This window comes from Hyaena hyaena, unplaced genomic scaffold (genome assembly GCF_003009895.1).
Source record: "Hyaena hyaena isolate Hyena2069 unplaced genomic scaffold, ASM300989v1 scaffold_141, whole genome shotgun sequence".
In the NCBI taxonomy this organism is placed as follows: domain Eukaryota; kingdom Metazoa; phylum Chordata; class Mammalia; order Carnivora; family Hyaenidae; genus Hyaena; species Hyaena hyaena.
In genome coordinates, this window is record NW_024080773.1 from 3,217,884 (window position 1) to 3,243,039 (window position 25,156).

The 25,156-nt window shown below is 41.1% G+C and overlaps 1 protein-coding gene across 1 annotated transcript in view; it reads right to left on the bottom strand.

Moving 5' to 3' along the window:
• Positions 1 to 3,267: 3,267 nt before the first annotated feature.
• Positions 3,268 to 25,156, bottom strand: part of RNLS (renalase, FAD dependent amine oxidase) — a 56,739-nt gene continuing 34,850 nt past the window's right edge. Inside the window, exon 4 of the mRNA XM_039238528.1 lies at positions 3,268 to 3,788. Within this exon, the coding sequence (XP_039094459.1) occupies positions 3,636 to 3,788 (153 nt within the window). The 3' untranslated portion in view covers positions 3,268 to 3,635. The remainder of the gene's footprint in view (positions 3,789 to 25,156) is intronic.

The following is a 25,156-nucleotide window of genomic DNA, read 5'->3' on the forward strand; positions in this document are numbered from 1 at the left end:
AAAGCACTCCTGTATCTTGACTCTATTGATATGCACTTTGGACTCATGCCATCAGCCAGGTCAGCCCAGGTATGGGGTGGAGGGAGAGATGTTGTTGGATGTGTCTGACTGACACATCTCTGCTTTTCTTCAGAGACCCCCCCAGCCCCCAATAAAACATGGTTCTTTCTCTTTGGATTCCCAGCTTTGAGAGTGAGAGCATCTTAATTAACTGCTTGAAAATGACACCAATGTGGACCTTTACCCTGCCTCCCGCTCTATGGGACTTGTCTGCCCCTAACTGGAATCTTTAGGTGGACACTGCTGATTAAGCTCTGTTTTTGTCCAGAGTCTGGTGCCCTGCTTAGCATATATGTTTTAGCTTATTAGCACTGAGAACCCTGAAAGCTATAGCCAGTTTTAGATTCTGGCATTATGTCTGAAAATCAAAACAGTGATTGTCCAATCAGCTTGAATAAGAAGCCAGATTGCTTTACATTTGGGGGGGGGGGAAGGGAGATATATCAAAACAAGGAATCACAAATACTATGAATCATAGTGTGACTGCACTTATAGTCCAGGTTTCTAAGAATGGAGGGTTGAGCACAGTGGAGGAAGCATGAGAAAGGCCAGAGGGCAGGAGGAGAAACCCACAGTGACGAACGAGTCCCCGACAGGGGTCTGCGCGCTCACCGAGTGTGCCTGTGCAGGCACTCGGCCCCAGCTGGGCACAGCTATTTCTCATAGCGAGCGACCCCCGAAGAAGGAAATAAGCCAGCAAATGAAAATAACGGAAATATCAATCACGCAGCCGGGACTCACAGAGACTTTATTCCGCACCAGACGCGTGTATATATCACATCGGCGGCAGTGTTAGCGCTCCGAGATGAAACCTCAGTAACTCCGACTTCAGCCCAGCTTTCTGACGGCTCTCCCCTGCCAGCAGCGTGGTGCCCTGTACATAGAAATGGGTCACGAACGCGTGGGTTCTGCCTGTCCTGACAGATCATTATGTGCCCTTGGCTGGCCAGGCTTTGTGCCTTAGTTTCCTAATTTGCCACATGTGAATAAGAATTCCCTGTTCTGCATATTGCCCGAGGGGCTTTAGGAGGATGGAAAGTATATATATATATATATACTTGGATGAGTATAAAATACCAGATAAATGTGAAATTGACCTTGTTCTTTATACTTAACAAGGTACTGGGTAGGCGGGGGGTGGGGATGATGGCATTTTGCACAGAAGGCTTAGTGACTCAATGAGGTGTCTTTCCTACCCCTCCCCCCCTCCCCTCAGTAATATCTGGTCCGGGATTATTACCGCTTTCTCGGTGTTTCTAGACATACTTCTCCCTTTCAGAAATGCCAAAGGTGAAAAATACTATTCCACTGCTATAATTTGTCACCCTTGCTGCCGGAGCAAGAAAGACCTGTATAGACAGTTTAGTAATTAAGCTTTTCAACACTGCATCATAAAGTTTTATTCTGGCGGAGGCTATATTTATCAGCTAACAAGTATTAAATCACCCCACTGCTTGAGCCGTTTCTCACTTAAATATGCTCCTTTCAAAACAGAGCAGCTCTCCGTGGCTGGCTTGATTTAATAAACGTTCTTGTTTGGAAATACTGTGGTGCTGTGTGGTCCCGTGGGGCTGACATACACCCCCCACCCCCACCCCATCTCCCAATACTGCTGACTCTTATTTCCCGGGGTGGGGGTGGCACTGGACGCCCCCACACTGAGTTGTTCAGGGCATCCTGGCCATATGAGTTTCGTGGCTCTCTGGGATGGCTTCCAGATTTTTCTCTACTCATTTCAATTTCTGAAGGGAAAGAGATGAATGAAAATAAAGAACACAAGCACTGGATAAATTTTATTTCCTTATTTGAGCATCAGGAAATTGGTCTTTTCCTTGCAGAGATGGATCTAAATGTAAAATGAGTTTTCAAAATGACTGAAAGAGCAAAGTCAAATGATCTACCTACTAGGCAGGGCTGAGTCTCTTCGCATATTTGCCACAGACTTCTCAAAACAGATGCAGCATTATTAGGGAAACATACGTAGAAGGCATTGATATTTAAAAGCCCTTAGTAATAATGACTTGGAAGAATCTTTTCTCCAAGTAACTCACCCCAACTTTGTAAGTCATTTTCTTTGTCTTTTCTTTGGAGGATACACATTCATGAGACAAATATAACACTTGTCCTTCAGGCTTCAGGATGCTCTGTGTCAAATGGCTCCAGAAGTACAGTCATTAAAAACAAGAGAGTTAGCACATTTGAGTCTTTTCTGCTGTACTTTAAGGGTAAAACCAAAATGATCAAATAGAGGCCAAAACGATGAAAGAAATCTCAGTATTCCTCATCATATCATACCAGAAATCACTTAATTTCCCTTTTCCTTTTTCTGCCTTCAAAAATAAGTGACATTGACCATATGCAGGCATGCCAGTGTTTCATAGTTGGTTGCTAAAAGGACATATAACAACATCCCATAGGATCACAAAGCCCACTTTGTGCTGCATAAGCTATTTCTGCCCACGCAGAAATGTGTATGTCTATGTGATAGGAAGCATGTAAGTACGAAACTGTAAATACCACCAAGGCACGAAATATTTTGTTGAACTCTTAATAGTTTGAGAGGCCGCAATAATTGCTTTGCTTGCATAATTATAAAATAGGACTCACCATTTTGCTTTTCAAATTAGCAACAAGTAGCTTGTTTAGAAGGCCTGGGATCAATTTCTCTCCAGCCAGCGAGTGATGGGGAGCATGTGGGTGATATGCTGAACCACCCAGTTGGCAAATATTGAACTATTTTAAGTGCATCTATTTTCTAGCTCAGTAAATTTTCTCATCGTATTAAATTCATTAAACCTGACACAGTCTAAATGCCACAGCACATCCTGGAGAATGCACGAAGGTACCAGCACCAGCCATCAGAGAGAGCAGGAGGTAGAGATCGATATATTTTCACTCAGTTTCTGTTTAATTGTCATTTTCAGAATAAGACTGATTTTTTTTTAAGGTTAAAAACCATCGTATGACTTGGAAGGTCCAGTTGAATCTGGTTATTTTCTGAAAATGTGAAGACAGGCTTCTTCGTCAGTCAGTTGCCCTCCCACCACAGTCCTAGAGATGATGACGATATCTATGACCTACAATTCAGGATCATGTAATAACTTGCGAGAGACAGAAATTACACTGTGTTATCCACAGTTCAGCGGAATCGAGTAGTTCAGCAATCTGCAGAAACATTGAATCAAGGTCAGGCTCCAAGACTGAAAATGAAGATTTGATAATAATTATTCTTTATTTGGAATTGAAATTCTCAAAAGAATAAAGGCCTGGAACATGAACTATTATTTTGATTTGACACGCTCTTTTGGGGGAAGGGTCCTTTGTTATTCTTAAACATTATTTTTCTTTAACCAGGAGTATTCATGGCAATTCAGAACCCCCGTGAAAGGTGCATGGTACAAAGAATCTTCATTGTAACATGGGTGGTAAATATCAGAATCATGAAATCAATTTTATACCCCATATGAGACATTTTCCAGTAATTTCTCTCAACAAAATAGAAAACAAAATAATCGATCACGGGGAATTGTGAACCCCCAAACCGCAAGCTCATATAGAGAATAAAGATCCAGGTGCTAAACATGGTTCTTTAAAGCTTCCAGAACACACAGGGCAGAAGAGACGCAGCCGTCGAAGTTGGACTGGGTGAACCCATCCCCTCCACACACGAGGGAAGGTTCCAGATGAAGGGTCAACTGGCCATGAGAGTTGTCAGGGGCATTTGTAACCTAAAATGTTAAAACCGACAACAACAACAAATAAAGAAAACAATTGCAATTGACATTCTCTGCCCTCTTGTGCAGCTATGTCAACACCCACCCTGGGAAGCATCTCTGCCTGGAGAAATCACACTCTCTATCAAGGAAACAGCGCACCACACGAGGACCCCAAACCCCTCCCCTCACCCAAGTATTTACGCTGACGTTCTCAAATGTTGGCATTTTCGGTCGCTTGATAAACTTCTCTCAAGTGTGCCGAACTTCAAAAATGGTAGGTCATGATATGCTCAATTAGCTGAAGGCACAGTATTTTTTTGATAAGGGGGGAATGATATTCATGAAATCATTTACTGATTATCGAGGCCCAGCTATGGGCTAGACAAGGTAAACAGCAGAGATTTAAGGAATGTGTCTTGAAGGTCTTTCCAGCTCAGCACAGACTGCTAGCACATTACAGTGTCTGAGGGCTAAGACAGGGTGAATAAGAAGGTGCTGTGGAAACACTCGGCGGCGGGGGGGGGGTCCCAACCCAGCACAACAGATAGAGAAACCTTCAAAGAGGAGGTGGCAGGTCATTTAAATTGGGTTCTGATGGATGCATAGGAGTTTGACAGTGTAGAAAACAGGAATAGGGTTTCCTAAAGAGAACAAGCATCATGGACAAACACCCCATTGTTCAGTCCATGGGCAAGAAAGAACAATGTGTGTTTAGGAAACTGTGAGGTTGGTCACACTGTGTGTGTGTGTGTGTGTGTGTGTGTGGTAGGGCTAATCTGAGGAAGGGGCATGGCTGAGAGACAAGATAGGAGGCATCTAGTGTTTCAGAATTAAAATGTATAAAACTTATAGACACAGGTCTATTAAAAATGTAGAATTGACTTACTTACGAGCCAAAAGGGAGAGAATGAGCTGAAGTCTGGGATTTATTTTATTTTATAGAACCAGGTTTGAAACATTTGAAATGGTGAAAAGGGCACAGAGGTTATTTCCTGGAGAAAAAAAAATATTCCCAGACTTGGGATGGATGTTGCTAATAGTCAATCCGAGCCTGGAGAATGAGTGGGTGGTGGGGGGTGAACTCAGTCACCTTGGACACTGAGAGGATTTGGCTCCTGACACACCCAAAACCCCTAAAATCCACATCACACAAGTTTATCATAAAGGCGATCTCTGGGCACCTGGCTGGCTCAGTCGTAGCGGATGTGGCTCAGTCCTGGGGTTGTGAGTTCGAGGCCCATACTGGGGATAGAGTTTACTTAAAAAACATAATAAAATCTCTTTCTCTATAGAACAAAGGCAGTCTCACTTGGGGTCACACCCTGGCCCAACTTCGGGGGATGCCGTTCACACAGACGACAACCTGATCGTTCTGCTCTCTTACACGTTTTCACGGAAAGGAAGGCCCAGGAAGACTTGTTTACTTAAACGTTACCCCCCACCCTTCCAAAATCAAGATATATAACAAATACTATTTGGATTATGGGGCTGAGATTTGGTTCTAGATAGGCTGACTTAGTACATGCTTTTATAATTTTTTAAAACCAGAAAAACATTGCATAGATTTTTTTTGTTTACAAGCCATATTTTGCTTTAAAAAGGGGGGTGGGAGGGCACCTGGGTGGCTCGGTCACTTAAGCATCTGACTCTTGGTTTTGGATCAGGTTATGAGCTCTGGGCTCTGTACTTGCAGTGAGAAGCCCCCTTTGGATTTTCTCTCTCCCCTTCTCTCTCTCTGTCCCCTACCCCCTCCCTCTCTCTCTCTCAAAATAAATAAATAAACTTAAAAAAAGGAGGTTAGGTACAAGTATTTCTTTGTTGAATTCCTAAAGATATAGACATTTAAAGTTCCATGTCGCTAATATACAAATGAAAACTTTTAAGTTTTTTTTGCTAGCTTTCTTGAGGTATAATTGACAAATAAAAATTGTATATATTTAAGGTGAACAACTTGATGTTTTGGTATACGTGTATACTTTGTAAAATCATTGTCATAATCAAGCTAACTAATGTATCAGCTCACATAGTTATCATTTTCTTCCTTCCTCTCTCACTCCCTCCCTCCTTCCTTCCTTCCTTTTTTTCTTTTCTTGTCTTGTCTTTTCTTTTTTCTTTAGCATTTCTTGAATGTTCACGGCACGCCAACTGCATTACATGTGCACCCATTTCATGAGCACGGCAACCCTGCGAGGTGGTTATGACTATGCTCATTTTATAGAGGAGAACACTGAGACTCAGGAAGATTGTCACCTGCCCAAGGACAGAGAGCTAGGAGATGAGGAAAAAGAGATTCGAATAGAGCAAGCAGACTCTGGAACTTTCAGAAACTGTCAGAAACATTTCCATGAAGACTTGATTTAAATAAAAGAAACACAAATGAGTGATAGTCACTGATAGTTTTATGCATCTGGAAAATTCATCTAAATGGGACAACTAATGCATATACGTATATACATATGCACATATGAACAATACAAAATAATGCATGCACATATGTATGTATAATATTTAAAACAAAACAAAAAAATTCAATAATCTCTTAGCTTAATGCATCTAGAAAATTCACATAAATGGGATAACCCATTCATATGTGTTCATATATATACATACATATGTGTGTGTCTATGTACAATTTAGACGTACACACACGCGCACACACTCATAAACCTCCATTTGTGGTAAAAGTTTGATACGTTCTGGTTGATATCCTTGTACAGAGAAACCATACCCTACTCAACATTAGCAAGTATTAGGCAGGAGGGAGCTGAAGGGAGAAAGTTCTGCCCAAGGGGAGGGGATAATTTATCAGAGCTGTGTGACTCCATTTGATGAGTGGCAAATGCCAGATGGCAGGCCACGTGGCTGCAAGGCCGGGCTGCCGGAGAGCCGTCTGCAGTGTGGAGGAAGCCAGTCTCCCTGCATTTAGGTGCAATCGTCCATTTTGCAATTACACAAGGAGGAAAATACGAAAACACAGAGCGTGAGCTGGCAAAGCTCCTTCCCCCGAGTGATGCAGTCGGCCCCTCACCAGAGGGGCATGTGATCATCAAAGCCACAAGCTGTCACTATAGTGAGGAATGAGCTGCAGTGAGGAACCACAGCTCAGGGCTATGTTTCAGGACAGACTTCAGGGCTGAACCGCCACCTTGGAAGCCCAGGTTGTCTTAGCTCACGTGTGTACCAGGGCTGGTCAGAGAAAAGTCCTGCTGCATCTGCTGCTGCTCTAGAATGCAACATTTCTAGATGCTTAGGTGATGACTGGACCAGACATACAAATTCGAAGCAGAAAAAGGAGTTTTATTTCTAAGCTATTTTAGCCCATGTGAATGTGTTCTATGCCTTCTCTCCACCTGTAGAATGAAACGGAAGCTTGTCGGCTCCCCATGGAAGTCCTTCCATGATCACGTCTTCCCTGCATTCGAGCCTCAGCTCTTGTCCTGTCTCTCACCTTTGCCTGTGTCCTGTCTACATTCACACCGACCTTCTGCAAACATGCCCTTCTTTGTCGTGTTTCTGTGACTTTGAACAAGCCATCCTGTGTGGTGAAGCCGCACCGTTCCTCTCTTCTCTGTCAAGCAAACTGCTCATCCCTCAAGAACTAACACCCGCTCTGAGGCCTTCGTGCCCTGCGAGGCAGGGTAAGTACCTTTCCAAGGTGTTATTTTACCTGTGATGTTGCTTGTTATTTTGCGCTGTATTTATGCCTAGTCTTGTCTCCCTTCTAAATATCGTGCTCCAAGTGGGCAAATCTCAACTGTGTCATAGATGATCGTGGCGACCCCAGCGGGCCAACTCCTGGCAGCCATCACTAATCAACTGTGGCCTTCTCTCCCACTGAATCCAGCAGTGGCTGTGGCATTCTTCCCACCTCACGGCTTCAGCCAGCCACGGCCAGTCAATCAGAATTGGCACTGGTGGGAAATCCTATAAAACCCATCCTGGGTTAGAAGACTGCAGAGTGGAAGACTGCAGAGCAAACATGGAATTAGACATAAGTGAATTAAGTATTCTTTACTGTTTTCTTTCCCTCTTTTCTTGTTACGCCAGGATAGTCTGATGCATCGCCTTCGTCTCAACCAGACATGTTTCAACGCCAAGAATTTGGAGCGCAATCAGGAGCTATTTCCTCTAGATGATGCCAGAGGCCCAATTCTAATTTCTTCTAATGACCTTCTAATCGTCATCTCCAACCCTTCATTCTTAACCTCCCTCCACACTATCGTCCCTCCACGGGTCACACTGGGGCTTTAACTGCCGGGTGAAGATACACCCGTATTTTGGCTACAGCTGCATGCTACAAATCTGGGCATTGCAAGTATCAGGGCTTGTGGGAGAGGCAGAGTTGGAGCAGATCATTCAAAACCACTAGAGCTCTGACCCAAGCGCTAGCATAAACAATCCCCATCCTAGTAAAGTGATTAGCACAAGGAATGTTCTCTGCATCTAGTGACACCTTTGCAGCCTGAACTCTGCTTCCTCCTCCAAGATGTGAGGAGACCATTTTCATCTAAATTTAAAATATCAGGGATGTAGCCTTCATCAAGTCGTCATCTCACTAAAGGGGAAACATTTTGGTGACTTCATCAGCACTCAACGATTTCGCCAGAGAGTTTACTGTGGCAGGAAACCCAAAGGTTGTTAAGGCCACCGTGACAACCACCGTTTGCCCTAAAAGAAAGGCACCTCTGGAGATTTTTTGAGTTTTTTCTTAAGATTTTCATATTTGCTAAGGCTTCGTCTTTGCTTGTGAGAAAACTTACCCCGATCACTTGAAAACATAAACACGTACAAAACTAGTACGATCCTCCTAGAATCCTGATTTCCTGTTTCTCAATTGCATTTGAAATAATTCACATTAAAAAGAAAAACCCAGGTGCTATAAAAGACAGTAATTCTGTGGCTCTCTTGTGTTACATTCCATTCCGGAGGGTCACGTTAACTGGATCTGGGGATGCCTGAGTCCGGACACACAGAGATGTCTGAGGCACCCGTTGCGTTTTCGATACCCACGCTGAATGTTTACATTGATTTCTATCAATTCCAAAGTCTGAGGGCGTCTCTTTCCTCCAATTGTCCCGGGAGCCCAGGGAAACCTTACTGTCTCCTGGTGGCACACGAACTTGATTGGGGCAAACTCTGAGTAAAAATCTCCTTTTGTGGGCATTTCCCCAGACCATTGTGTGTGGGGGGTACTGACCACACTGGCAATAAGAACAGCGAGCAAGGCTGAGATGGAATGGGGCTGATTCATACATTTCCTCACTTCCTCCACTCCACCGCCAGTGTAAACCTGAACCCATGCCATGGTACATAAACAGCTGAAATTGAATATTTGGTTAACTTATTCTTTTATAGCCCCGATGCAAAGCTCAAAGGTAGTGGTTCCCAAAAGTCAATCTATGGCAAGAAGAGAAAAAGTAAGGAGAATTATGAGCTTTTCCATAGAGCTAAATGTATTCTATTTATAAATCAGTTATGAGGTTCTATCTTTACTATATTTTTTTCTTTTGGTTATCCCTTCCATTAAATTCTGGAGGTTGTGTTTGTGCTTCCTAAATTCTTAATTGCAGAATGCAAAGACAGCAATATTATACTGGTTCCCAAAACATTTAGAGGGATTTTACTGGTCCATGAAATAACCACAGCTGTGGGGCAAGGCTTGAAGTGGCTCAGAGCACAGAGATGGTCAGCCTGAGGGTGGGGCGGGGGAGGGGCAGAGGGGAGGCAGAGGTCAGCTTTGAAAAACGACCAGGAATCTCAGGTAACACTGCCTAACCTCGGTTTGGACTTGGTGAGTGGATGACTAATTAAAAAAAAATGGAATAAAATCTCGTGTACAACTAATTTCCCAGAAACTTGTGCAGCCGTCCTCCAACCAAATATTAATCTAAACGGAACTAGAATCTAGGGTAACGCGTTCTTCCTCTGTTCGCCTGTGGCTAAATACTCAGGTAGTAAACATAAGGCTTCAGAGAAGAATCGAGGTGGGGGAAAGACTTAATCGAACGTAGAATAAATGCCTACCTTCACACTGTATGGCCCTAGAGAGAAAATGTAGTTTGTGTTGGTTCTATGTATACATCTCCCCATTCCTACCATATTCTCAAGGCACTGATTTTAAGCATCTATCATATGCCTGTTTACAAAAAACAGGGAGAAATGTAAACAAGTGAAGAGAGACCAGGGAGTGTGCTGATGTTAGTGGAAATGTCTGTTTACATATTTATAGACACGGATCCAGCCCAGGGCCTCAGAAAATGATGAGACCTCATTGTTGGGTCAGTCATGAAAAAATATTATCAACCCCTAAGCATTTGTGTTTTCTTGAGTAAAAAAAAAAAAAATGTGTTCTATTGGTCAAATTAAAAATGTAACGTTTCTATGCTTTTATTTTGTAAAAGTCCCTTTGGGGACTAATGGAAATACAATAAAATGTTGCCAATTCCTCTAGCTTAACTCACCAAACTGCAATTTGGTAAGAGATATTTGTTACTGAAAAGCCTTGTGCACCCTCGGAAATCGCCAGCTACGAAGGTTGTTATTCGTTTTCATATTCCCAGCATCTCTGATTCCGCTGTCCGTGGCTGGTGTTGAATAAATGTTTGCTCAAAGGACATGTGTTCGAACGAATTCGAACTTCTGAAAGTTTTAAATTCTCAGCGTTCAAAAGGTCTTTAAACATGGAGGAACTTTTTTTTTCTCTCTCTCTCTATGAAAATACTTTCCTCTGGTTTTTCAGTCTTTACATTTTCCTGTACCTCCTGAGTTATCATGGTCTTTACTTCCTTCTATTTCATAACACTTAGGGCCTGCCTGTTGTAATTCAGCTTGCTGGCACTCAAAGTGTCCACGAGACAACATTCGGGCCCCGGACTCCTTGTTCCGATGGCCAGAAAGTGGAATTCTCTGCCTCTGTCTGGTTCACATTTTGTAGGTACCAGGCAAAGGCACTGAGAATGTCTGACTCAGCCTGAACTGCAAAAAGCAAAAGAAGATGGGTTCCCATCAGACAATTCAGTCTCTTATAAAATACTACTTCCTGTAAACACCACCCTGGGAAGTGTGTGAGATATCACTGGATGAGTGAGTACATATGAATGTGTATATGTGTGTGACAGGATCTACAGATATGTGTCTTTATTTTTTTTTAATGTTTATTTATTTATTTTGACAAAGAGAGAGAGAGAGAGGACATGAGCAGGGGAGATGGGCAGAGGGCGAGAGAGAATCTTAAACAGGATCCACGTTATCGAGGAGCCCATCGTGGGGGCTCGATCCCACAACTTGAGCCAGACTTGGATGCTGAACCCACTGAGCCACCCAGGCACTTCCATCTTTATGTTTAAAAATGGAGACCCTGGTGCCACAGTCCATGATGTTTCCAGTTTAATGTCAAAGCTGCAGTGAGCCTATGCAGACATAAAGCTACTAAATGATCCTTTATATAATTTTCTTTCCTGGGACACAGTGAATACATTCTAGAAAGCTATAGGTGTCAGGGAGAAAAGAAACCATTTTTTCTGGGTGACCTAGCCAATTTATGTCTATATTTAAAAAAATCTCTCTTAGAACAGTCAACTCTCTGTGCTCAGACTTTTGTGGTGCAGCCAGAAATCATACACATATGGAATATATTTGCTATATTATTAAGGAAAGTGATGATATGGATTATTTCTTAACCATACGTTGCATATTATTGAAGATAAGTGATACTGAGAACCGGGATAATAATGATAAATTGGAGTGCCGATTACTCCGTTCAGTCTATTTTTAGATATGTTTCCTTACAAAAGATTGCACTTCTTTTCGCCACTGGTGTTTGAGGCTCTCAGTCCTATATTATCTTATGTTACAGTACTTAATATTCATAAAGAGCTTTATCAACACATGGCTGCTTTCCTGCAGAGATGGTACATTCTTAATTGGCTCTTACGTGTTATGTTCATTATCTCATCTTGTCCCTGTTCTACTCATCTCTCCAGTGTTCTATTATATTTACTGGTGATTTCATAAACCTGTTTCCTTGCTGTGCTTTAGGGGAAAGTTTGCTTGTGGTGTGGGATCCCGGTTGTGGAGCCCTGTATCTGGTACTAGAGAGAGCCGCTGTAAAATTACTATTGGTTGGAATGCCCTAGATGGGAAGAAAGTGATGTGGTTTGGTCAATTCTCAGTGGAGCTTTTCGCTTTATTGGTATTTGTCTATTCTATTTTAATAAACCACGGGGTAGATGCAGGCAGAAAGTGCCACAAATCAATTATATGATCCATGCAGCAGTTTTAGTGGGGCTTGAACTGCGAAGGACACACTTTGCTGAAATTGTATATTCAGTTCCTGAAGTCTACGTTGAATCCGTTTAGGCCTATTCTATCTTTCAAAGTCCAGGAAACACTGGAGTGGTCTGTTTCGATGAGGAGTTGTTCACAAGTATGCAATAAAGAATGAGATACTGTTTTCTCTAGTGCTGTTGCAGTAATAACAGACAAAACAATAGTCGCACTACGGTCCCCTTTAGAGTTTTTAATTTAATAGGCAATTGTCCTGCCCTTCAGCAAGTTTTAGTATATTCATGCATTAACTCTTCAAATAGGCGTCAGGTTCCTAGCAGTCACCGAGCCTGCGGAGGGTGCCGAGGGTACAGACGCCACTTCCTAGCCATGAGGTCATCTACCAGGTGGGGATCCTTTTGCTTTTGCCTAAATATAAATGATCTCAAAGGATCCAACTGCTTAGGATCCTAGGATGCAGAGGACCAAACGTGCTTTTGATTTGTGTGTCTAGACATAAATCTAAAATCATCTTTCCTACTCAAGTGAGCCTAATCACTGCTTCTCCCCCACTTAACAGCTGCTCAATTCCCCACCAATTCAATCCTTCCTCGTCCCTTCTCCCACTCTATTTCCCTCTCTTTTCTTCACGACCCAGGGGCATGGTCATATTTCTTTCTGGTCCTCACTCGTGCTGAATGGACCCAATTGCTTTTTGTTTGTGCTGTGAGATTTTTGGCCAAAAGATTGCCACCATTTTGATCTTCAGATCCAGAAACAGCCTCCTTTCTACTGTTAATACTGTGAAATTAAAAGAACCGATGCTTGTGCTCCTCAGAGAGACAATAATGGAGGATAAAAAAACAAGGGGTTTTAAAGTCAGCTTAACTGACGTGTAATTTATATGCAGTGAAATTCATCCTTTTTATGCATACTGTTCTATAAACTTCAAGGATGTGCACAGTCGTGTTAACTACCACAAATATAATATAGAGAACATTTCTGTCGCCCCCCACCCCCATTTCCCTGGGCCCCTTTGTAGTTCATCCCTTTCTCCCAATCATTGCTCCTGGCAGCCACTGATCAATTTTCTGTCCCTACAATTTTCCTTATTTTCCTTATTCCAGGAAGCCAGACAGGTAGAATGATACAAAAGACAGCCTTTGAGTGTGGCTTCTTTTGCTAAGATAATGCTTCTGAGATTCACTCGTGCTATTGCAGAGAGTAGTAGCTTGCTTCATTTTATTACTGAGTAGTTTTCATTTATGGATGTACAACCTTTTGACCATTTACCAGGTGATGAATAGTTGGGTCATTTCCAGAGTTTTTTTTCTTTTTGGCAATTATTAATAAAGCTGCTATGAACATTTGCAAATAAGTTTTTATGTGGATGCATGTCTTCATTTCTCTTGGGTAAATGCTGAAGAGTGGGGTCCTTGGGTCAGATGTAAGTGTATATTTAATTTTGTAAGGAACTGTGAAACTTTTTTCCAAAGGAGTTGGCGCCATTTGGCACTTGCACAGTGACATGTGAGGATTCTATTTTCATCCTCACCAGCACTTGGTACCTTCAGAATTTTTGATTTGAGCCATTCTACTAAGTGTGCCGTGCATCTCACGGTGGCTTTAATTTACATTTCCCCAATGACTAACAATGTTCAGCATTTTGTGTGTGTGTGTTTCTGTGCCATCCAATCTCTTCTTTCTGTGCATGGTAAAACACACAGGACATAAAATTTACCATTAGTAATAGTCACTTGCAAACACTTATCTGCTTTTCTGTCTTTATGGTTTTGTCTATTTGAGGGATTTTATATAAATGGAATCATTCAAGATGCAGTCTTGTTTCTGCTGGTTTCTTTCATTTAGCATAATGTTTTCAAGATTCATCCACATTGCAACATCTATCAATACCTCATTTCTTTTTTTTTTTTTTTTGTCCTTCAAATGTTTAGTATGTATATTCCTATGTAATTTCCCATAGGTCTTCTTCTTATGAAGAAGAAATATGTTGAACATAGAAATATGTTGAAGATATATTTCCCACCTATCAAGTGGTTTTTTTCATTGAGGTCTATTTCATTGCTTTTTATGGCTGAATAATAGTCCATCTTATGGACATGCCATATTTTGTTTATTCATTCAAGTCCATGATGGGTATTTGTGCTGTCTCCATTTTTAGTTATTGTGCATAGTGCTACAAGCATTTGTGTATATAGTTTTGTTTGAACACTTGTTTTCAATTATTTTGGGTATTTAGGAGGGAAACAGTTTGGTCATATTGGAATTCTATGTACAATTTATTAAGGAACTGCCAAACTGTTTTCTAGTGTCCAAACCATTTTATATTCCAGCCAGTAAGGCAGGAGCATTCCAATTGCTCCACATCCTTACCAGCATTTGTTCTTTTCCTTTTCTTCCCAATTATAGTCACCTTACTGGGTATGAGTGGTATCTCATTGTAGTTTTAATTTTCATTTCCCTAATGACTAAGGACACTGGATATCTTATCAAGGGCATGCAGACCATCTGTATCTCTTCTTTGGAGAAATCTCTATTCAATTCCTTGGCCCATTTTTAAATTGATTGTTTGATGTTTTGCTGTTGAGTTAAAACAGTTCTTTATATATTGTGGGTTGTAGACCCTTATCACATAAGTGATTCACAAATATCTTCTACCATTTTAAGGGTTAGCTTTTAATTTTCTTGATAATTCTTTGATGCACCCAGGTTGTGAATTTTGATGAAGCCCATGTTACTTACTTTTTCTCTTGTTTATGCTTTTGGTGTTATGTCTAAGAAACCATTGCCAAATGCAAGGTTGTGAATATTTACTCTTATGTTTTCTTCTAAGATTTTTAGGATTTTAGCTTGTATAGTTAGGTTTTTAATCCATTGAGGTGAATTATTGCATGTATGTGAGTTCAGGGTCCAACTTCATTCTTCTGTATGCGGATATCCAGTTGTCTCACCACTATGCGTTGAAGAGGCTATTGTTTTCCATTGAGTGTTTTTGGAAACTTATTAGAAATCAACGGATCACAGGTGCACGTTTATTTCCAGACTCTTGGTTCTGTTCCATTAATCTATGTGTCTATTCTTATGCCATTACCACATTGTTTGGATTAGGGTAGCTTTGTAGTAAGTTTGGGAATCGGAAGGTATAAGTGCTCTAGCTTTCTTTTTTGAGATTGTTTTGGCTATTTGCGTTCACCTGCAACTCCATATAAATTTTTGGGTAGTTCTGCAAAGGCCATCAGGAATTTGACAGCAATTACAATAAATCTATAGATCACTTTGGGTAATATTGCCATCTTAAAAATATTAAGTCTCCTAGGGCACCTGGCTGGTTCAGTTGATAGAGCATGCAACTTTTGATACTGGGGTCATGAGTTCAGCTTGATGAAGGACATAGAGTTTACTTAAAAAAATAACTAAGCCTCCCAATCTATGAACAGAGTGTATTTTCCTATATTTAAGTCTTTAATTTCTTTCAGCAATGTTGTATAGTTTTCATTGTAGAACTCTTACAACTCCATGGTTAAATTTCCATCTCTTCTTTAGTGAAGTGCCCTTTCAAATCTTGTGTCCAATTTTAAATAATTGGGCCATTTATTTTCTTATTACTGATTTGTGACACTTCTTTATATATTCTGGATATTAATCTTTTATCAGATGTATGTTTTTGCAAACATTTTCTCCAACTCTGTGTCTTTTTATTTCGTTTTCTTAACAGTGTCTTTCAAAGACACTGTTTTTAATTTAGATCAAGCCTACTTTATCAATTTATAATTTTATGGTGTATGCTTTTTGTGTCTTATTGAAGAAATGTTTGCTAAACCCAAGATCATAAAGATTTTCTCCTATGTTTTCATCTAGAAGTCTTATAGTTTAAGGTTTTGTGGTCTATGATCCAAGTTCAGTTAATTTTGGTATACAGTGTGAGGGGCATGGATTTTTGGATCTAAAATGAAATGCTCCAGTTTCTATTTTTCTACTTTTACTAGAGGCATCACATTAGGCAAAACCATGCGACATGAACCTGTTTCTTCATTTAAAACAAAGATAGTAATATTTACTTCCTGATCTGTCAAAATTGTCATGAGGATCAAACAAAAAGGAGTATGAAAGTGTTTTCTAAAACCAGAGCAAAAATGTTAACTATTATTTGTAGCTGACAGCAGCAAAAGAACGATGAGAGAAGAATGTGTCATAATTGGGGGAAAGCCAGAGCTCAAACAATTACTGGCAGTAGAGGGAGGAGGTGTTTGAATGCCTGTGTTTGAATTCCAGTTTGGCCACCTCCCAGTGGAAGAACCTCACGCAAGGTACTGAGCTTCTACATCCCCACTTCGTCTGTGCAATGGCGAAGAAGTAGACTCTTCATGGGGTAGATGGAGAGTGAAACAAGTTAAGTACAAAGCCCAGTGAATTACACGGAGTAGGGTAGGGGATTAATAAATGACATTTTTGACAGAGAGAGAGAATGAATATATATAGAATATATAATGAATACACACACACAGTATAATAAATTGATGATGTACACTGTTATGTTTCTAAAAATGCAGATGGCAAAGATCAAGGTACAAAGAAAGAATGCACCTTGCACTCTCCTGCCTCTGGGAAGGCACATGTGTTGTTAGAACATTGTAACATCATTCCCTTTGCCCTTTTGACTTCACTTTGTAGGATTTTGCTTAAGTTACATCTTCTCTTAGGAAGCTCTGAGTTACCATGTCTCAAACTGCACTGTGTTCAAAAGAATATGATACACACCTTTTGCACAGCAAACTGCACTATATGGTGATTATCTGCTTTTTGGTCAGCTTTCCTGATTATGTAGGAAGCTCTTTGAGGGAAGGGAGCTGTCGTTGAGTCTTGAGAAACTTGTATAATGTCTGATTTAGAGTAGGAGCTCAATGTATGTACGTTAAATGGAAACATGAATGTACATTATTCATTTCTAATGTGGATATAAATAGCTTTTGTCAATGAAAATTTTTTGTTTGCTGTTTGCATAGCATAATACTGATGTCTACCCTAAAGACCAAGTAGACTTACCCTTTATGGAAATGGGCTGGAAGAGGGCCCATTTCTCTTAGGGTGTCTACACTCACAAATAACATCCATCATCAAGTTTTTAGTAGTCATACTGACTGCAGATGAATATATATAGCATTTGTCCAGGAGAAATGACACAGGCTGCTTTAAAAAGCTTCCTATAAAGTAATACTGTTCAAAATAATTAGTTCTTCTGAAAACGTGTGACACTGAATCCTTGGCAGGATTAGTCTCATGAGTGCTCAAGAAAAAATGATTTAATTAAGTGCATGTGTTAAAACATTTAAGAGCTCACATAATATGGAATTTTGTGAAGAAGGGAAATATCTGCTCATATAAACTTCAATTAAACTGTGACTGTACGCCCCTAATTCAATGATCAGAATTTCTTAGCCAATGATCTCACATATTTGCAGCTACCTCATAATAAACTGAGGCAACTCGTTAGTTATGAGCCATTGACAAAGAGGTAGGAGATTACTCGATGAATGCTTAGGACTGACACCTGACTTGCTGTTGATGGATTGGGTCATGCCACAGTCCACCGATCCCAGAGGGTCTGTTTGGGACTCCATATGTTACCGTAAACTTACGGTACCTCAGCAAGAGTGCTCTTGTTGCCATAATTTCATGCCAGGAAATGTTGACTCATGGCATGTGTGCTAAGCGACCAAACTCTAAAAACTGTGCAAGTTAGTCTGGGAACAAATTGCAAGAAGCCGAAAAATCCATAAACTTAAAAACAAACAAACAAATGAAAAAACCCTAACCGACTAAGAGTCCCTTGCATTCATAGAGATGCACCTCTTTGGTCTCACCTTGCCCTGATGTCATTACAGTCCCTATGGTGTGACTGTCACAGCCCCTGGCGTTGAATCAGTCCTTCAGAAACATGCTTGTCCAGAGCTACTTGCATAAGTAAAGTGGAGAGCGCAGAAAAGAGAGAAACACAGAAAATACAGGAAGGGAAATGAAAAGGTAGGCCTGCATGTGGCCACGAAGGGAGAGAGTCAAGAAAAGAAAACACGGGACGCACGAGCTAAGCTGGTGAGAAACGGCCCACTCCCTCACTTCTTCCTCCCGCCATCCCTGTGTAGTAATACGCACCCAGAACTTGCTTTCTACTGGCATAGGCAGTAAATGTTTTCTACCGTGTTGTCAGTAGTCTACTGTGTTTCGTCCCAACAACAACCGCTGTGAGGTAGGGTCAGGTGTCACCTTTCACACCTGGGCCCTGGGGCTCGGAGCGTCAAGTCTAGCACACCGAGTCCAGCCTTGAACCCAAGTCTGTCTGACACCAAAGTCCAAGATCATAATTCTATCACTAAAAATCCCAAAATTTATACAGATTTCTAAAAATTTTATAAAATTTATAAAAATCCTAAAAGTCACTAAAACTTATAAAGCACAAATATGGGAGAAAAATCACAAGACTAGTGACAAGATGAGTGATAGAGCATGATCTCATCGTGGAAATAAGCTACAAAGCAACACACAGGATGTACTTGATTATCAATGATTATTTCCTTTTCCAAGTACCTATCCTAGAAGGCTGTATGTTTAAATCTGTGACAGTGTACTGGCCAATGTCTTTGAGGTGTACCAGCTTTAAAAATGTTTTTAGAATTAGGGGTGCTTTGGTGGCTCAGTCGGTTAAGCATCCGACTTCAGCTCAGGTCATGATCTCATGGTTTGTGAGTTCAAGCCTTGCACTGGGCTCTGTGCAGCTACATTTCTTTAATTTCATAAATAGAATAAAAACATTAAAGAAAAGTGTCAAAATTGACCACACGTTTTATTTAAAAAGGTTTTTTAAAAAAATGTTTACTTATTTTTGAGAGAGAAAGAGAGAGAGTGTGAGAGAGAACAGCAGGGGAGGGATAGAGAGTGAGGGAGAGAGAGAGTATCCCAAGCAGGCTGACAGCAGAGAGCCCAACCTGGGGCTTAATCTCATGAACCATGAGATCATGACCTGAGCAGAAGCCAGATGCTTAACCAACTGAGCCACCCAGGTGCCCCAATTTTATTAAAAATATTTAAGTCCAAATGACTTTGTTCCTAAAACATCAAATTCAACCTTAAATTCCAAAGACCTGATGTAACCAATGACATGCTGAAGAACACATGTCAGGCTCTGAAAGAGGTGCCCCATCTTATTGAAATAAGAAGATAGCTTACCAAGGTGACTGACTACTTTGAAAAGAACAGTCCTTTGGATTTATACTTTTGGTATATTCATATAATCAGTCACTGCTTTCTAGTTTCAACCTGTGCAAAACAAGAAAATGAGGACAATAGAGGCACCTGGGTGGCTCAGTCAGTTAAGCTTATGACTCTTGATCTTGGCTTAGATCATGGTCTCATGGTTCATGAGATAAAGCCCCACTCTCGGCTCTGTGCTCACAGCATGGAGCCTGTTTAAGATAGTTTCTCTCCCTCTCTCTCTGCCTCTCCCCTGCTTGCACGTTTTCTCTTTGACTCTAAAAAAAAAAAAAAAAAAAAGGAAAAGAAAAGAAGATGAGGACGCTATAAGAGAAATACATAAGAGAAAGAAAAAACGAAACTATCAATTACCACTTGACTTTCCACTGCTGACCTAGATACAATTACACACCTAAAATTCATCTCACAGAGGAAGAGTAAGTACTGGATGATCTCAGGCTCTTCTATGTACTCACCTTCTCCCCCACCAAACGCAAACCTCTAAGGAAAATTCTGGCCATATGCTGTTGTATGTTTCTTCTTTTCTCTTTTATTCCTTCTACCCCCGGAGCATATTATGCCAACTGAGGTAATGAGGAAACCAAAATGGGGAATTTGCACCAAAAAGGGCAAAGAGTTATTTGTTTAAGAAAAAGAAAAAGGACAGAGTCAAAAGTGAAGAATGGGAATGCGAGGCTGAGGGGGCTACAGACAGGAAGAGATAAGTCCAAGTGGCTGATGGGCAGAGGAACTTCGGTGGGGAATTAAGAGGTTAGGGTGCACAGAGGAGGCACGAGGTAGCTTCCAGAAGAGGGAGTTATAGGGAATGGGAAAGGACACTTCAAAAAGTGCTGGTGAGGGTGACAAATTTTGGGTATTCTTTAAAGTTTTATAGAAGATACTAGTAAAGATTGGAATTACAGGCACACTTGAGAGATATTTTGAGTTCGGTTCCAGACTGCTGCAATAAAGCAAGTATCACAAGCAAGCACGTCAAATGGCTTTTTTTTGGTTTGTTTTCCTTGCATATATAAGTTATATTTACACCATACTATAGTCAATTAAGTATGCAATAGCATTATGTCTTTAAAATAAAAATATTTTATTGGTACAAAATGTTAACTATTATCTGAGCTTTCAGCAAGTCTTAATCACTGAGCACAGATCACCTTACTAAATATAATAATAATGAAAAAGTTGAAAATATTGTGAGAATTGCCAAAATGTGACACAGAGACATGAAGTGAGCAAATTTCATGGGGGAAAAAATGGTGCTGATAGATTTACTCGACCAAGCGTTGCCAGCAATCTTAAATTTATAAATAACACGGTATCTATGACATGCAATAAAGCCAAGTGCAATAAAAGAAGGTATGCCTGTATTTTAAATTTCTTTTGGTTGTGGAATTGTGCTTCCTTGAGTGCAGCACAAGACTGGGCCATGAGGGGCTCTTGATTTATGCAGGTTATACTTGTGTAACATTTAGAGCAGGTGCTCTTAACGCTGGACTTGTGGGAGGGCTTTGGGTTGTTTAGAAATCCTCATAATTGTATGCAGTTTTTGTGGTCATGTGTCTATGTATAGTTTGAAATGATGAGAACCTTCATGCTCAGCTTTGATCGGGTTCTTAAAGAATTCATGATTAAAAAAAAAAAAAATGAACAGACTGCCATTGGCAAGAGAGAAGGCATAATCTCAGGACAAAGAGCCAAGTAAAGAAACATAACTTCAGAATATACTGGTTTACTAATTGTACTGCAAAAGCTTAAGAGGCTAGTCCAAATCCGTGTATTTTGTCAAAGATACTGATGTATTCATTTGCCATCTCCCTCTTCTCTTTCTCCTCCCCTTAAATTCCTCTCCTGATTTCCTTGATTTGAAAACACATTCAGTGTTTTTTATTTGTTTGTTTTCTTCAAAACCAAACTATGAGTGTGCTAAAGAAAGTGGGGGAAAGGGCCACTGGTATTAGGGGGGACTAAAGAATGGTGGGGAAAATCAGAGTTAAACTCACAAGCAAATCAGCCATCTACTATAGTTTGAGAAAGGCATCAAGATGAGTCCCAAAACAAGGGAAAGCACAGCAAATAGGAATGAGTTTTGGGACATCAAACTGGCTACCATGTCCCATCGAGGTACACAGGAAGCCATTTTTAGCTACTACTCTCCTCTTGAAAGGGTTAATGTATCACCCCAGTTACAGACATTGTAACACAATGCATCACAGCTTAGATGCCAAGTTATACTAAATGGACAAACATTTAAATTATGGAGGGCAAAGAGCACCAACGAGAAGACTAAGAACCAAGAAAAACCTGCCACTGCTTTGCTAAGTTTGTTCAAACCACCTACTCAAGTGTTTTATTCAAACCCAAATGGGAGGCACCGAGTGGCTCCCAAGTCTTTCAAACATGCCTTCCTCCTTCATCCGCCTCTTTTCTCCTGGCAGAGCAGCGCCCACAAGAATGCACCGTTATCTTACTCGAGACTAAAAATTCAACTTCGTGTCTTAGGAGAAGGCCATCAGCAAATCCTAATCTCCAGGGTTCTATGAGCAGAGTACCAGGCATGCCGAGGGCATTTGTTAGGTGGCTTTTGCGCAAGTGAGTAGCCAAATGAATAATGAGCAGACATCTTTCACTGCCTGCTGCCACCGTGGTGACATTAGAGGCGGCCCTGGGCATGGGAGAGCAGGCACCGCCTCAGAGTGGCTGGAGCCTTACAGGGTGATGCTCTCCCCAGAGGTCTGGTGAGGTCAGGAGGCACTGCCTCTTGAAGGAACCTACCGAGAAGGTAGGGGGTAAGAGAGCGTCGTAGACAGAAATCATGCTCCGCCCTCCAAAGATGGCGGCGGCCTAATCCCTGGCACCTGTGAACACTGAAGGAGTATTAAGGCTGCAGCTGGAATAGACGTTGCTAATCACTGAAACCCAGATGGGGAGATTTTCCCGGATTATCTAGGGGAGTCCAAAGTAATCACTAGGTCTTCAGAGGAAGAGCAGGGGCAAAAGCAAGGGCCAGAGTGACGCACAACGTGGACCTGACCGGCTGTCGCTGTCCGGGAAGATGGAGGAAGTGCTTCGAGCCAAGGACTGGGCAACTTGTAAAAAGTGTAAAAGGCAAGAAAATGGATCCTCTCCTAGAGACTACGGAGCGAAAACAGGCTGCCCACACTTCAAAACTCGTCCTGAACTTCTGACCTCCAGAATTTAAGGTAATAAAATTATGTTGTTTCCAGCTACTAAGCTTGTGGAAGGCTTGATGCAACAGCCGTATGGTACGGAGGGTCCGTGAAGAGCAGGGAGGGACTAAGAGGCTGGAAGACTGGCTTTGTCATTACTAGCTATGGGACCTTAGGGAGGTCACTTAATGGCTCCGAGGCTTTGGTTGTCTCATCGTTATAGTGGGTTAAAACTAGCCACCTTATCAGGCTACTTCCAGTGTTAATTGGGATCACATATTTGAGTGGCCCAGCTCCTGGGCTGTCACAATGTGGGTGCTCATCATCACTCTCTCTTTCCCTCTTCTCCCCTACCCTTCACAGCCACCGGGTACCAGAATGCAGTGCAAGGATCACTAAGGAAGAGAAAAAAAAAGAAAGGATACAATGAATGGAGATAAAGAGTCAATCTCGCAGGGTCTAGGATGGGGAGTCCACACCACTCACCGCTGCTGGGATGGGGCACCCATTCTGTGGTCTCTTTAGGGTTTCATAAAATGAGGGTTTGAAGGGCTTTATCATTTGTTTGGCAGAAAAGAGGTACAAAAGGAAGGGGATAGAGTGTGAGGAATAGGAGACGTTTGGGGGTGGAACAGGAAAGAGAGAGAGGAAGAAAAGAAAAGAAACATAGGGTGGGACCCAGGCTGGAAGAAGATATGGGTGGGCTCTCCCCATTATGGGAACTACACTTCTGAAGAGAACTTCAAAACAAGTTGGCTGTTCCTCTTTCTTTTTTGTCCCTCCCCCGACAGAATCCTACCCTTCGTTTATGCACACAGCAGACCACAGCCATGCACACACACCCATGAGCATGTTGAAGGTAGATTGTGGGTCTGGGACAGCAGGGGGACAGGTGCCTACATTTATGCCAGATTTCCAAGGTTATGATGGACCTTTGAAAAGCACTGGAGAAATGTTCTCTTGAGAACAACAACTAAAAACTAGTTAAATCCTATTATGTCTCTGGATCTGTCATTCAGATTCCTTTTTCTAAGGTGGTATGGGAGAGTATCTTTCTCTCTCTCACTCTCTCTCTCTCTCATCTATCTATCTATCTATCTATCTATCTATCTATCTATCTATCTTCCTACCTATCTACCTATTGTCTATTTCACAATGTAGGCAAGATTTCTGCCATAAATGACAATGTTATGCTAGGAGAAGGTTACGAAGAGTGGAAAATGCAAAGTTCTAAGTTTAAATGCAACGGCTTACTCCCTTTCAGACTGCAGCCAACGCAGATTCCATGACACAGAGCTGTAAAAGCACTGGGACAATTTCAAGAGAGAGCATCCAAATTGTAATGAAAATCATTGCTATGGCTTGGATGTACTTTGTATTCAGATATTTTTTTTATTAAATTTTGTGATATTGCACAACTTTGAATAGGTCATCTTGTGGTTAGGACACATCTATTTCTATTAACACATTAAATTTGAAGAAATAAGGTGATTTTAACCCATCTTTTCAGTTGATTAAATTATTCTGCAGAAATCACAAGAAGAAACTCACAAAATATTGTTTCTTTTAAAGGGATATTTATAAATTGCAAAATGACTTGCTGTGTAATATATCTAGCTTCAAATTATACCGACAAGATGCCTTCCCTTTCTTCTTTTTCAAGCCAATCTAAAATTGAATTAAGTATCACTTAAAGACATTAGCTATTGAGATCTTTCAATGCTTTTAGAAGGAAAGAGCAAAGTCTTCTAAAGTGACCATGATCTGTTTAAGTAAATATTTTCCCTAAAGGTTCACTGTATAATTGAACTTGAGATGACACGAGTAAACACACAGACATGCTGCAACATTTTAGGAAGTAATTTACCATTTCCTCTGATTTTGGCTAGCTCTTTCAGATGTACACATTCTGCTGCAATTTCTCACAGTACCGCTTCTTCTAGAGGCTTCCCAATGTGGGTAGCCAATCGTGCTGATAAATTGGTTAATTGACAGGCTCGGAAATCTTGGGGGTGGGGGAGGGAAGACAAGTCACTGCTTTTCTCCTTCTGACTTTTGCTCCACTATCCCCAAATGGCTTTACAACTGAGTTTACAGGTCAAAAGATTTTTTTTTCTACAAATACTCACAAACTTCTGTTGGGATATGCAGAGGTTTTCGCAAAAGTCAACATTTACTTAGTGTAAAGAGCTTGAGGTCTGGGCCACTAGAGTGGTCACCATACTGATCCAACCCTGAAAACCAGCTGGAGTGGCTGAATTATACAGGTATTCATCTTTGTGCCCCAAAGAAGCCTGCTCGCGGCAGTCAAAACCAAAGTGGGAACTTAATAAAATTGAAAACTGTGGTAACGAAATACACTTACAAGGTTAATCTAACATACTGCAAAAAATTGGGGAGGTTAAAGTGGTTTCTATATAACCACAGTACTGATTTAGAAAAAAACCAGAGAAACAGCTGCATTTTGATACATGACCTGCCTTGCTCAAATAGGAAACCCCAGATTTTCAGGGTGCATCAGTCTTGAGATGCTAGCCTTTGAACATAAGTCCGGGGGAAATCGTATGCATCGCTTATTGGGAAATAACGGGCTAAAAAGACCTGTAGAAGTTCACAGTCACGTATGAGGGAAACACGTATTTGCCTCAGAGATCACACTGTTCATTT